Here is a 14,410-nt window from a genome sequence, read left to right as displayed (position 1 = left end):
CCCAGTATATATAATGTACAGTTCCCCACAACTCCCCGTCTATGTACAGATCCAACATACAGTATGTACAAAGTGCTACAGCCACCACCCCTCCGTGCCCCCCAGCTGCTGCTGCATCCAGGAGCAGCGCTCCCCCCCCAGGGACGGGCAGGCTGTGGAAGGGGAATCCCGGACAGGAGCCACGTGGGGCAGAGCCAGGCAGCAGCAACTGCGATTGCAGGAATAACGCTCGCAGACCCCAGCACGTGATACCAGCCGCAGGCCCCCAGAACCACAGCCTGTGCCTGCGTGTGGCGGTCTTGTGCGTCCCCCCCGCCTGGGGCTCCCAACCCGCCTTCCGCAGCAGAACAATAAATAAATAAATAGAAAGTGCCCAGCACGGGGAGGGGGGATGCAGCAAAAACGAGGCCCTGCAGGAGTCACAGCACCAGGCAGTTTTGGTTCACGGAGGGGCCTCTGGCCGTGCTACATTTTTGCTCCAGTCTGTACAGGGGCGGGTTTGACCCCAGGTAGGCACGCGTCCCGCGGCAGCCCGGCTCGCAGCTTAGTTCGGCTCCTGCGCGGGCAGCGCGTCTCCCTGCAGGTTGTAGAGGGCCCCCAGCAGCTGCGACACGAAGTGGTAGACGTGACCCCAGAAGACGCCACGGCGTCGGTGCTCCTCGTGCTGCCAGGACAGAGCCGGGGGGGGGGGGGAGTCAGAACCACGGCACCGCCGGAGACCGGCACCACTTATCCCGGATGCCAGACACCAGCGCGGGGAGGAGAACCCAGGCATCCCGGCTGCCAGCCGCTGAGGTTAGCGGTGGGCTCCACCGGGGCTGGCCGCCGTCTCCCCGCGGCACCCAGCCCGGCCCGCGGCGGGCGACAGGGCCGGCGAGGCGGCTCCGCGATTGCTGGAGGGGGGGTGGCCCCGGCGGCAGGGCGCTGGCAGGCGCAGGGCTGGTCCCACCCCGGCTCCCCGTCGCCCGCCCTCGCACTGAGCGCTCGCGCTCGCTCCCAGCCTTATATACCCAGCGCTATTTATAGGCTGTGAGTCAGCGGCTGGCTGGCTCGCGCCCGCCCGGGGCTCCGCGGCCCAGCTCCCTCCCCGCGCAAACAAGCTGGCTGCTCCGCAGGGGGAGGGAGCTGCGGCTACGGACCGCCGCGTGCCCGGAGGTGGCACGGAGAGTCCGGGGGGGGGAAAGCAAGACGCCCGGGTCCCACCACCAAGGCTGCGGCCAGGCCACTCGAGGGCGGCTGAAGGGAGAGCCGGGACTCCCGGGCTGCAGCCCTGACCAGGAGCTGGGGGCGGCAACCAGGACTTTTTGGGGAGAGCAGGAAGGAGGCAATAAAGCAGGACAGAGGAAGAGGTCTGAGATGTCTGGTGTTCCTTTGGAGCCCCTGTCCCCAAACGCCCCCGTGCCCGGGACGAGCCCCTGCCCGCTGCCCGCGCGGGCGGGCCGGGCCCCGACCCACCTGCTGCTCGTACGCCTGCTGGAAGGCATCACCCAGGCTGCGCAGGCGGGCGCCCAGCTCCTGCTCCAGGCTCGGGGGCTCGCCGGGGACGTGGCCGTTGGGCACGGCCCCCTCTCGGGTCGGCTCTGCCGGCAGGTCCTCCCCCTCCAGCCCGTCCTCCTCCGTGGGGTGAAATTCTCCTGCGGAGAGGCAGCGGCGAGGTCAGGGCCCGCCCCGGGCGCCGGGGCAGGATGCGGAGCCCGGCGCCGGGGCTCGTCAACAGGAAAGCCCGGGACGATTCCCACCACTCCGTGTCCCGCCTGCGGGCGCTCCCGGGCCGCCCCGGCACGTGGGATGCTGCCGGCCGGCCGCAGCCCCGGGGGAGGTGGGAGGCTGCCGGCGCAGCAAAGTCTGCTCGGGCAGCCGGGACGGCGCTGGCCGCCGGAGCCTCCGCGCCGGGGTGAGCCGGGGGCGCGAGGCCGGCGCCGGCCGCCGTCCCGGCTGGGCTCGGTGCCCGCGGCGAGGCCAAACGGGGCCGAGGAGCCTCGCGCCCGCTCGCGTGCGTCCCGCCGAGGCCACTCACCCTGGGCGCCGGCAGCTCCAGCGACGGGGGCGTCCCGGCGCCCTGGGGCGCAGCGGTAGAGGGCGAAGGCGGCGGGGGCGCCGGGGGAGGCGCAGCTCAGCCGGGGCGCGGCGGCCAGGGGGCCCCGGCGGAGGGGGGCCGGCAGGGCCAGCGGCCCCCCCCGGCAGGCAGGGTGCCCCGGCAGGGCGGCTGGCGGCTCGGCGCGGCTCCCCTCCCGCAGCGGTCTGGCCATCGCGCCCGGGGGGCTCTGCGGGGGCAAGGAGGGTCAGGGCAGCTGGGACGGGGGTGCTGGGACCCCCCCCCCGGCCGAGTGTCCCCCCCCAGCAGAGACACCCTCCCCGGCCGAGTGTTCCCCCCCCCCAGCGGAAACCCCCCCCGGCCGAGTGTCCCCCCCCTCCCAGCGGAGACCCCCCCGCCCGGCGGAGCCCCCGCTGCGCCCCGCCGCGCCCGCCAGGCGGCGCCGTAGCGGCGGGCGCTGTTTGTAAACAAACCGGGCGGCCCCGGGGCACCGCGGAGGGCAGCGGCGGCCCCGGCCCGGCCCCCCGGCATGCCCGGGCCCGGCCCCCGGCCCGCCCCACAGCGCCGCCCGAGCCCGGGCATGCCCCGCCGCTGCGCCCCGATGCTGCATGCGCAGCTCCTGCCCCACAGCGCGATGTCCCCCCCCCCGCCGCCCCCCGCCCCGTGCAATGACCGCTCCTGCCCCACTGCGCGATCCCTCCTGTGCGTGCACCGCTCCTGCCCCACGGCACGGTCCGATCCCGTCTATGCACTGCTCCTGCCCCACGGCACGGTCCGATCCCGTCTATACACCGCTCCTGCCCCACGGCACGGTCCGATCCCGTCTATGCACTGCTCCTGCCCCACGGCACGGTCCGATCCCGTCTATACACCGCTCCTGCCCCACTCACGATCCCATCCCGTCTATACACTGCTCCTGCCCCACGGCACGGTCCGATCCCGTCTATACACTGCTCCTGCCCCACTCACGATCCCATCCCGTCTATACACTGCTCCTGCCCCACGGCACGGTCCGATCCCGTCTATACACTGCTCCTGCCCCACTCACGATCCCATCCCGTCTATACACTGCTCCTGCCCCACGGCACGGTCCCCGCTGTGCGTGCACCGCTCCTGCCCAACTGCACGGTCCCCCCCGTGCAACGACCGCTCCTGCCCCATCGGGCACGCCGATGCAAACCCCGGTGCATGTCCCCCCCCCCCCCGCTGCCCCACCGCGCGCACCCCTCCGCTGATTCCCCCTCCTGCCCCACGGCGCGCGTCCCTCGGCTGCATTCACCCCTGCTGCCCCACGGGGCACGCCGTGGCGCCGTGCATGCCGCCGCCGCGGGAGCCTGACCCCGCCACGGCACAGGGCACGCGTCCCGCCCCGTCCCGCCCCGTCCCGTCCCGTCCCGTCGCGCCGCGCCGCGCTTACTGCAGCTGCATGAACCGTGCGGGGCGGCGGGTCCGGTGCGGGGCGGGCGCTGCGCTCGGCACCGGCTCGCGCTCGGCTCTGGCAGCGCGCGCCGCGGCGCCGCTCTCGGCAGGGCCCCGCCCCGTGACGTCACCGCCCCGCCCCGCCCCGGACAAGTTCGGGCTTGTGCGGCGGCGGCGGCGGCGGCGGCCGGGGATCCCCGGGGTGGGGGGGGGGGGGGGGCGTCGGGGCGCGCAGCTCGGGGGCGCTGCGGGGGGGCCCATGGGCCGGGGGGGCCCGAGGTGCTGCGGGGGGGCCGCGGGCCGGGGGGGGGCCGGGGGCTGCGGGGGGGCGGGAGCGGCAGCCGCCGGGCGGGGGGCGGGGGCTGCGGGGGGCGGGGCCGGCGGAGGGCGGGGCCGCGGCCGCGTTTCCAGGGGAAGGTTCGGCGCTGCCGCCCGCGCCCCGGTAACAGCGCCCGGGCCAACCAGCGCCGCCGCCGCCGCCGCCGCCCCCCCCCCCGCCGCCCCCCGCCCCCGCCGCCGCCCCCCCCCCCGCCGCCGCCGCCGCCGCCGCCGCCGCCGCCGCCGCCCGGCCGCGGCCGCGACCCGCTGCCGGCACCCGTCACCCACAGCCGGGACCCACTGCTGGGACCTGCGACCTACGGCTGGGACCCACGACCCGCGGCCCACGGCCGCGACCTGCTGCTGGGACCCACGAGCCACGGCTGGGACCCGCGGCCAAGACCCACAGCCAGGACCGGGACCCTAACTGGGACCCCCAACCGGGACCCCCAACCAGGGCCACAATCCACTGTTGTGACCCACAGCCAGGACCCCAAACGGGACCCACGACTGGGGCTGCCCCAAGCCAGGCCCTGAACTGGGACCCCCAACCAGGACTGCCCCGAGCCCCATCCCCAACCAGGGCTGCCCAGACCCCGGCTGCCCCAGGCTGCGGCCTCCCGCTGCCTCCGCCCCCGGACCGGCTCTCTGGGACGGGTCCCGTCCCCGTTCCCAGAGCCTCCCTGCTCCGCGGTTCCCCCCAAAACCAGGTCCCCCACACAGCTCCCTCTTGAGCCCCTGCACCCTGGGGCTGCCCCGAACTGGGTCCCCAAAGCTGGGGCCTCCCCAAACCCTGTGCCGGGGGTTTCCCCAAACTGGGTCCCCAAACCCAGGTCCTTCCCCATGTCAGGCATCCCGGGGCCTCCCAAAAATGGGTCCCCAAACTGGGTCCCTCCCAAACCAGGTCCCCAAAGCGCATCCTCCTCAGCCCTGTGCACCCCGGGGCCTCCCCAAACCGGGTCCCTCCCGGACACCTGTGCCAGGCACCTCCCAAAACCAGGTCCCAGAAACAGTCCCTCTCGGAGCGCTGCTCCCCGGGGCCTCCCCGAACGGGGCCCCAGAGCGGGGCCCTCCCTGGCCCCAGCATCCTCCCTGTGCCCAGTCCGCAGTCGCTCCCAGGGCTGGTCCCCCCCGACCTGGTCCAGGGTTCCTGCGGGGATTTCCCACTGTGGGCCCAGGAGGGAAATTCCAGCCCCGTGGCTGGAGGCCCCATTCCCCGCCAGCCCTGGCCGTCCCGTGGCCCCTTGGTGCCTGGGCCCTGTGGAGGGGCTGAGGCCCAGCAAACTCACTGCACAGGCAGCACGGGGGCAGGGGGGGCGCAGCGAGTTGGCCCAGTGACAGTGGGGTCCATTCGGCCGCTCCCCGCTACCGCTACCACGTGGGGCTGTTGTTCCCCCCAGTGCACAGGGCATTGCCCTGTGTGATGAGTTGTGCCAGGCCTCAGGGCGTCGCGGCACCCCATCCCTGGCAGCGCATCCGTGCCGGCACAGCCACAGCCCCGACACGGGGCAGGGACGGCGGCACCCGCGGGCGCTGCAACTTCGCCCCCAAACCCGCCGCTACCTCAGCGGCCCCAAAACCCCCAGTGAGGTCACTCCTGAGATCATCGCCCCGGAAAACCCTGCTGCATCATCCCCGCCGCCGGCCAGGGGGGCGGGGGGGGGCAGCACCACCCCAGGCGGCTCCTTCCGGGGGCTCCTACCCGGCCTGGCCTGGGGGGCCCAGGCGTCCGGGCCCTCCCTGCCCCGTCACCCCGTTTCTGCCCCATCTCCCGCCTCCTGCACCCCCTTCGCCACCCCGCATCGCCCCCCGTCCTGACCCCTGACCCCTGACCCCGTGCCCTCGCGGTCACCCCTATCTCCCCCCCCCCCCCCCGTCGCCCCATTCGGCCGCCGCCGGCTGCCGCCGCCGCCGTCGCTACGCTCCCATTGGCTGGAGCCGCGCCCGGCGCAGCCAATCGGCGCCGAGCGGCAGCGCTGTATCCAGCGGAGCGCGCGCGACCGGCACCGCCCCCGCCTCGGCGAGAGGAAGAGCTGTAGGTGCTGCTATAGGTGCACATATAGGGGCCGCTATGGGTAGAGCTATGGGTGCTGCTATAGGTGCACATATAGGGGCCGCTATGGGTAGAGCTATGGGTGCACGTACAGGGGGCGCTATAGGTGCACATATAGGGGCCACAATGGTTACTGCTGTGGGTAGAGCCATACGTGCCTCTGTGGGTGCACATATAGGTGCTGCAATAGGTGGAGCTATAGGTGCTGCTATGGGTGCTGCTGTGGGTACTGCTATAAGTACCAGTACAGGTAGAGCCTTAGGTGCTGCTATAGGTGCCACTATAGGTATAAGTACAGGAGGCATTAAGTTACAGCTATAGGTACTACTACAGGTACCACTATGGGTACAACTTAGTTGTAGGTGCCATTAGAGTCATAGCAACTGCTGTCGGTACTGTTATAGGTGCCACTATTCAGGCTGCTGTAGGTATAGGTACTGCTATATGTCCCGCTCTAGGAATAGGGATTGCTACAGGTACCAGCATAGGTGTAGGTATAGCTATAGGTACTGCTTTAGATGTAGGTGTGGGTGCCGGTATAGGTGCAGCTGTAGGCATAGGTACACCCATAGGTGCAGGTCCACGTCCCTCCCTCCCTCGGCCGCCCCCGCCATGCCCGCGGCCCCCGGGACCCCACGGAGGCCGGGGGTCCCTGCTGGTTTGGGGCCGGTCCGGCTGGTCTGGGGCCGGCTCAGGTGGCACTGGGTGCAACCGCGGCCCCCCGCACCCTCGCCGCTGCCACCTGGCCCCCAGGGGCAGCCCCTAGCCGTGACCCGGCCCGGGAAAAAACCCAGGTTAAACCCTGGCCGTGCAGACCCTGACCGAGGCTGGGGGGCTGCTCCTGCCACCCCCTCCCCGAGCCCAAAAGCGCGGGATGCCGCCACCGCCGCCGCATCCTGCATCCCGCATCCTGCATCCTGCATCCCTGCGCGAGCGCAGCCAATCGCTGCCCGCCGTCGCGGCCAGACCAGGAGCTGCCATGGAAACAGCGGAGCAGCCGGGCAGGGAACCGCTGGCAGCCCCCGCTTGCCCCCCGCTCGCCACCCGCTCGGCCCCGGGGACTGCCAGGCCATGGCGCGGGGACGTGGGGACACGGGGACGTGGGGACAGCAGGACACGGGGGCACAGGGACAGGGGCCATGGGGGCACAGGGGTGCAGGGGCACGGGATCGTGGGGAGGCAGAGACCTGGGAATACAGGGACACGGGGACCTGGGGATGTGGGAACACGGGAGCCTGGGGATGTGGGGATGCAGGGACCCGGGGACCCAAGGATGTGGGGATGTGGGGACCCGGGGACCCAAGGATGCAGGGACACAGGGATGCAGGGATGCAGGAACATGTGGACATGGGGATGCAGGTACACAGGGACATGGGGAGCCGGGGATGTGGGGATGCAGGGACATGGGGAGACAAGGTTGTGAGGACGCAGGGACATGGGGACATGGGGATGCAGGGACAGGGGGGTCCGGGGACAGGAGGACCTGGGGGGATGGGGGTGCAGGGACCAGGGACATAGGATCACAGGGACCCGGGGACATGGGAATGCAGGGATGGGGGGCCCAAGGGAAAAAGGCACAGGCACATGGGGACCCAGGGACATGGTGGCACTGGGGCACAGGGAGTGACTACAGAGGGACAAATGGACGGATGAATGGGGGACATATGGGGACATATAGGGGACATACAGGGGACGCGCGGACACAGGGGCGGCGCCGCCTGCAGTGGCTCCTCCGCGCCGCCAGGGGCCGCCCGCCGCGACCGCGGCTCCTTTAAGGCCCCCTCCCTGGGCGGGGCGGAAGCGGAAGTCGCTCGTGCGTGGTGGCGGTGGGCGGGGCGGGTCGCCTGGGTCCCGCCGCGAGCCCGGCCCGGCCCGGGGATGGTGAGCGCGGGGGGCGGCCGGGCCGGGCCGGGCCGGGCCGGGCCGGGCCGGGTGGGGGGTCTCGGTCCAGCGCGGGGCCGGGGCCGGGGCCCAGGGCGGCATTTGGGGGTCTCGGGCGGGGCCGGGCCCGGCCCGGCCTGGGGGCCCCCGAGCCGCGCTTGGGGGTCTCGGTGTGGGGCTGGGCTTGGGGGTCCAGACCCGACCCGGAGGTCCCTGTGGGACCGTTCTGGGCCGGGCTGGGGTCCCATGGCCGGGTCTGGGGGTCTCGGTATTGGGCCAGGTTTGGGGGGCCCGGCCCGGCCCGGCCCGGAGGTTCCTGTGGGGCGGGTTTGAGGGTGTCGGGCCGAGGCCGGGCCCGGCCGGGGGTTCCTGTGGGGCAGGTTCGGGGCTTGAAGGCCAGGCTGGGGGTTGTGTTGCGCAGGCCTGAGTGTGGGAGATGCCCAGGCCGGGTTGGGGCGTCCTGGGCTGGGCGAGGGGGAGGAGGGAGGGCTGTGTGTGTGTCTGTGTGTCCCGGGGTCGGGTTGGGGGCCTGAGCCTTGCTGCAGGTCTTGGTCCCGGGGCCCTTGCTCAGCCTGCTGCTCTCCCCACAGTCGGCCACACTGGACCTGAAGTCGAAGGAGGAGAAGGACGCGGAGCTGGACAAGCGCATCGAGGCACTGCGCAAGAAGAATGAGGCCCTCATCAAGCGCTACCAGGTGTGGGGGGTCAGGGCCAAACGCTCGGCAGGTCCCAACCCAGGCCCTGCGCCCGCAGCGTGTGCTTCTCCACCATCCCGCACCAGGGCCTCGCTGCCCCTCTGATGTCCTGCCTGCGGAGGCAGAGCGCATTAAGGCACTTACAGCTCCTAATCCCATGCTGTGGCTTAGTGCCTGGGCCTTTTACGTAACAGGGGATTGCAGGGGGATGGCCTGGGGGGGCAGTTCCTGTCCATTGTCTACCATAAAGCCTGGGGAGGGCGACAGCTCAGGAATTGATGGGCTGCGAGGTTGTGCCTGGTCTCATTCATCCTGTTGAGAGATTAGTAGGGCACAGATCTCCTGCAAAGCCCAGAAACCCCCTCCTCAGAAAGGGAAGGTTGTCTTAGGTAAACTCAGGGCTCTGCCCATTACCCAGATGTGCAGGGAGGGACAAGGTGGTGGAAGAGGCCTGGGAAGGCCCACGATGGTCCCTGGAGGAGATGGGGGTCTGTCCCAGCTGGGGTCCCACTCATGCCTTTGTCCCCTCTGCAGGAGATCGAAGAGGACAGGAAGAAAGCAGAGCAGGAGGGAATTGCGGTGACGGCCCTGCGCCGGGTGCGGCCCACTGAGGGCGAGCCTGAGCGGAAATGGGTGGACAAGGATCTCTCCATCACTGTCCAGGTCATGCTCTCCCCTGGGGTGAGTGGGGGGGGATCAGGGCTGGGGGAGATGGTCTTTGGGGCAGGGTGTGCTGTGGGCTGGGGGAGTCAGGAGAAGGGCAGGCATCAGTGGGGCAACTGTTGCTGAACCCAGCACCTTGCCCTTCTCTCCCCCAGGAGAAGCGTGTTGTCAGCGACAAGAAGTCTCCTGGCGCCCCCAAGTCCAGCCGCAGCAGCGCTCCCCGTGGCTCAGGGCGTGCAGGCCTGCGTCCCTCCAGCCGGTCCCCGCGGGCAGAGCATCCCAGTGACCCTGTCTGGGAAGGCGCCGGGGCCGGAGGAGGCAGCATGTCCCTTGGGGAGCGCGGTGGACGTGGCCGCCGGTCGCGGGGCCGTGGGGTGGCCTGTCTAGCAATGGGGGGAGACACCACCGGCCCTGACAGGAAGTCCAAGGTAGGTGTCAGAGCTGGTGCGGAGCATGTGAGTTCACCGTGGGTCATGAGGGAAGCTGTACAAGAAGACACCTTGATGGTGCAGGATGTTTTCCCTGCTAAAAGCTCCATGTGTGAGGCCTGGGCAGGGAGTGGTGCGGGGTGTTGTGTGTCCTGGGATGAGCTGTTTTTTCCTGGTTGTGCTCTCATTATCCTGCCCTTACCAGGAGTGGGAAGAACGGAGGCGCCAGAATATCGAGAAGATGAATGAGGAGATGGAGAAGATTGCAGAGTATGAGCGAAACCAGCGGGTGAGCCAGGGAGGGTGCTGCCAGGGCAGGAGGCCGACAGCATGCGCAGTGAGATGCCGCTCGCCTGGCTTCAGAGATGCAAGATGATGGCATCCAATTCTCCCCCTTGCTCAGGATGGGCTGCATGAGAAGAACCCGGTGCGCAACTTCCTGGATGACCCGCGGCGCAGCGGCCCCTTCCAGGATGCTGACCGCAAGGAGGGGAGCAGGCGGCACATTCGCAACTGGGGAGGGGCAGACTTTGACAAGGTCAAGACAGGCATGGAGCGCGAGAAGGCCTGGCAGGGCCCTGTACGTACCTCACAGGGAGAGGGCAGCGTGCTGCCCTGGACAGGGCTTTTGTGGTGGAAAAGAGAGGAGTCTTGAAGAGCTGCAACTTTGGGGGAAGCTAGGGAAGTTTATGGGTCCCTCAGCTGGCTGCTGCTTGCTCACTATATGCGTTGGTGGTCCTGGGGCAGATATCAGACATGGTTGGAGGTACTGGGGTAGGGTTTGGCCTCGTGGGAGTTTCTGGCTCCTGGCGTGTTGACCTGTGTCTCCCCACAGGGCCGCCGGTCTGGCCCGAAGGCTGGGGGGACGCTGGACATGACGCTGTCCATGACGGGCCGCGAGCGAGCGGAGTACGTGCGCTGGAAGAAGGAGCGGGAGCAGATAGACCAGGAGCGCCTGGCACGTCACCGCAAACCCACGGGCCAGTGGCGCCGGGAATGGGATGCCGAGAAAACGGACACGATGTACGCGGAGAAGGGGGACAGGGTGTCTGGCTGTGGGGGATGGCCCTGTTGCAGGGGGCTGGATGGGGGGGTGGCTCCTGTGGGCTGAGCTGGAGGAAGAGGCTGGTCTGGGCTGAGCTCAGACCCTTCGGGAGACATAGCGTTCTCTGTCTCACTCATCCCCGTCTGTCTCAGGTTCAAGGAGGGCTCTGTGGCAGCACCAGGCCTGGAAGGGGGCAGCAGACAGGGTGAGTCTGTAGCTTTCCGTGGGGCCGGGGGGGAAGACAGGGTAGGACAAGGGCGTGTGTTGGGGAGCTGAGTGGGGCAAGGTGTCAGGCTGGCTCAAGGCCTTGAGTGGTGCTCCAGCAGGTCTACCCTCCTGTTGCAGATGAGAACAAGCGCCCTCCCAAGCTGCCCACCTTTGGGGAGTTCCTGTCCCCACATCGCACAGAGCGGAGAAGAAAGGGACGGGGCCGTGGACGGAGCCAGGGAACGGGGGCCAAGCCTTACAGGTTGGGGTGCCTGGAGTGCTCTCTGGGGAGCTGGGGCTCGCGGATGTGTGTCAGGACACCCAGGTTCCTTTCTGATGCTGGAGGGCTGTGGGATCTGCTGGGTAGAGGGCAGAGGTGGAGCGTCTGGCTCTGGCTCCCAGAGGGGCTGTTCTTTGAGCTGTCAGGGTGGAGGATGCCACAGGGCCATTCACTCTGGCAGCACCTCCCAGTGCTGCGGGCTGGCCTCTGTGCTCTCAGCAGGTGGGGACCGCAGTGGAGCTTTTACACTGATGTTCTTCCTCCTCTTCAGCATGCATGACAACCGCTGGGAGGAGAAGGAGATGCTGGCAGCAGCAGAGAGAGTTGAAGGCCTGGGGCAGAAGGTAAAACGCTCTGGATCAGAGTCCACGGGGGTCCAGTGGTCTCTGGCCTCGGTGTGTCACCTTCCTCTGTCTCAAATGGTCCTTGCCCTGTGTCAGCAGCTGGATGAACCGGCAAGCGCAGCCTTCGCAGAGCCTCAGCCCTCCCTGAACCCTGAGGAAGATGAGGACCAGTGGGAGGATGTCAGCGAGGAGGAGGAAGAGGAAGACAGCCCTGGGTCATCGGGCGAGGATGAAGCACCCCCCAGTGCATCCCCCAAAGCCCAGCGTCCCCCAAAGGCTGGGCAAGCCACAGCTCCCAAGCTGCACATTCCCCCTGCGGCGCCCGCCCCCAGTGGGGGGGCAAGCAAGCCTCTGAGCCCCTTCTCCCCTGTGGGAGGACACAAGCCTGTCTCGGACTGGGGCGAGGAGATGGACCTGGCCTCTCCGCGCAGCAGCCTGGGAGACAGCCCCTTGCCAGGCCCCTCTGCCCTCTCAGCCCAGTCGAGAGGGGTATCTGGAGAGACTGCAGGTAAAGGGGAGATGAGGTGGGTTGGGTCTCCCCACTCTGCAGGGGGTTGCAGGGAGAGCAGCCAGTGTAACAGCACAGGGGAAAGGGCTGAGCAGGACCCACCTCATGCCTGACCATGGCCTTTCCCCCAGGGCTGAGCCCCGTGGAGCTGGCTGAGGCCCCCCGACGGGAGCAGAGCCCTGCAGAACCCTTGCAGCAGGAGGAAGCAAGGCCAACCACAGAGCAGGAGGCCTTGGGAGATTTGGAGAAGCTGGAAGAGGTGGCCAGGAGCCCCCCAACTGCCCCAGCGGATGAGACGCAAGGTGGTGAGGGGAGTACGGGTTCCTGCAGGGGATGGGGGAGCCTCACTGCTTTGGGTGTTGGCCTGATTGCAGGGTCCAGAGCCCGGGGAGGGCTCCTGTGAGCCTGCTGCATAGCTTGAAGTTCAGTCCCTTCTCTGCTCTCTCCCCAGGGCCCCAGGCTTTGCCCCACAAGCCAGACTCAGAGGCTGCTCCTGGCACAGTGGAAATCACAGGCTTTGAGCGGGTGCGTTTCCGTAAGAACTCGCCCTCTCCGGCTGGCCACTAACGGGACTGACTCCTGCACCCTCTGGGCTTTGTGCTTTGTCTTGTCTGTCTGTCCTTCCCACTTCTGGGTGGCACTTGCCGGCTCTGATGCTCATGCTGCAGACTGACTCGCCTGCCTCCTGTGCTCGCGTGGGCCTACGATCACCCTGGAGCTGCAATGCTTGCTCCCGGGATCTCTGTGCAATGGGAACAGGCTGCATGGAGTCTGCTGGGGCTCTGAGCTCTTTCCCTCCCCTCTCCAGCCCCAGCAGTGGGGGTCAGGACCTGGCTCCCTGAAATCCCAGGAACTTCCTGTGCTCTCAGGCAGGGCATCCCCAGGCAGCAGGAGCTGTTGGGGACTCAGGTTGTCAGTGCTGGCTTTGCTGTGCTAGCCAGGAGCCTGCTTTGGGGAAATGGGGGGTCCCCACGGGCAGGGAGATCTGGGCAGTCTGAGGCACTTAGCAATGTCTGTAAGTCTGTCTGTCCTGTATTAAACTCTTCCCTCCCAAAACAGCCCAGGGACTGGTCTCTCCCTGTAGCTTCTAGCCAAGGGTGGCAGATGGTGTGCTGTGGGCCCCAGATAACTGCCCCAGGTGGGAACGGTGGGCTCTGAGGGGAGGACGGTAGCTGGGGACAAGGGGGTGAACAGGTTGGCCTGTCCTGCTGGCTGCCCTGCTGCTTTCTGCCAGAGCCTGGGGCAGGATCTGGCCCCGAGCACAGAGCCTTACTGCAGGGAGCAGTGCTGAGTATGGGGCACCCCTGCTAGGGCTGTGCTGCCCCTGGCTGAGGCAGCACGTGGGAGTGCCACGGGCCAGCTGGGGAAAGGGCAGCGGGACGAACTGGAGGCCGTTTCTAGATACGTACGTTGCCTTGTGTTTATGCCTGGTGCCAAGTAGTCCTCTTGTGATGCTGGTGTTTCCCACGAGTCTGGAAGGAGGGTGGGGAACAGCTCTGAGCAGGGTCTGGGCTTCTCTGCTGCGGGTGCCTCTGCCAACATGGCTTTGACTGCGTGGGCAGAGCACGGCTGGGAGCGTGCTCAGGGTTGCTTCTGTCCGGCTAGCCGCAGCTGCCCAGCCTTGCACGTGCTGTCCCTGGGCGAGCGTGCCCTACAAGCTGACTTCACAGTGCCTTCTCTCTCTCCTTTGACAGGATGGCAAAGCACCCTGACATGCTGGAGTGGCCCTCTGTTACCTGGGTTGCTCCTGCCGTGACTCCTACAGCTTTCTAGAGACTGTGAGCCGGGGCAGCTCCTCCACTGCTGGCAGGAAACATATCTTGGGAATAACCTGCTTGCACCTTGCTGGGGTTGGACTTCCCTTGCCCATGGGGATGTGGTGGTGGGGATCCCTGGATCTGTTCTGCACCCAAGGGGGAGGTGTGTGAAACCCAGCACTGGGTGCTGAGGCACGCGCAGGAGCACCCGTGTGCCCTGTGAAAGTGAGTGCTTGTAGTGTTAACAGCAAAGAGGTGGCTGCATGTGCAGAGAGGGTCCGTGCCTGGGCACAAGCTGAGGGTGTGCAGAGGCTCCTGGGCTGGGGGCTCCAGCCGCAGCACCCCTGGTGCCGACCCTTCTCTGCTGGTGCTCCCTGCAGCTGCCTCCTCCCTGCCGCAGAGGCCCTGGGTGCTTTTTCTTTGGCCCTGGCTGTCCAGGGGCAGGCCCTGGAGGGCACAGAGGAGTCCTTTGGCCCTTTCCCGTGCCCCTGGTGGTCCCCTTTCTCCCCTTTCAGGTGGGTGCAGAAGGTCTGGGGCCCGGGCTGCCCAGGTGCCTCCTGTACCTGGTAGCTCCAGCTGGAGTAGGGCAGGGGCTGGTCCCTCAGGGGCCACCTCATCCTGTGTCAGCAACAACTGGGACTTTATAAAATAAACCTCCAAAACACCTCCACACCTGGCCACCTGCTGCTGCGGGGGGGGGAGAGAAGGGTCCCTTCTCCTGGAGCACACAGCTGGACTGGAGGAAGTGCTGTCTCCCAGTGCCCAAGGTTGGGCGGA

At 68.3% G+C, this 14,410-nt stretch overlaps 1 protein-coding gene across 15 annotated transcripts; it reads left to right on the top strand.

Moving 5' to 3' along the window:
- The first annotated feature begins 7,625 nt into the window (after positions 1-7,625).
- On the top strand, positions 7,626-14,305 carry CCDC9 (coiled-coil domain containing 9). 15 transcript variants are annotated; one of them, XM_068909712.1, is made up of 14 exons: positions 7,626-7,706; positions 8,297-8,401; positions 8,936-9,082; positions 9,220-9,492; positions 9,698-9,781; positions 9,896-10,030; positions 10,328-10,515; positions 10,690-10,742; positions 10,883-11,006; positions 11,296-11,368; positions 11,468-11,876; positions 12,008-12,178; positions 12,328-12,401; positions 13,571-14,303. In XM_068909712.1, exons 1-14 carry the CDS (start codon positions 7,704-7,706, stop codon positions 13,586-13,588), a joined length of 1,857 nt encoding a protein of 618 aa, XP_068765813.1. In that variant the 5' UTR covers positions 7,626-7,703; the 3' UTR covers positions 13,589-14,303. The 15 variants fall into 15 exon arrangements, with proteins under 15 accessions (XP_068765813.1, XP_068765808.1, XP_068765817.1 ...); XM_068909707.1 differs by having other exon boundaries at positions 7,628-7,706; positions 9,896-10,072; positions 13,571-14,304; XM_068909716.1 differs by having other exon boundaries at positions 7,628-7,706; positions 8,936-9,064.
- Positions 14,306-14,410: the final 105 nt, after the last annotated feature.

This window comes from Struthio camelus, chromosome 16 (assembly GCF_040807025.1).
Source record: "Struthio camelus isolate bStrCam1 chromosome 16, bStrCam1.hap1, whole genome shotgun sequence".
NCBI classification, from domain to species: domain Eukaryota; kingdom Metazoa; phylum Chordata; class Aves; order Struthioniformes; family Struthionidae; genus Struthio; species Struthio camelus.
This window is presented reverse-complemented; position numbering and strand designations above follow the sequence as displayed.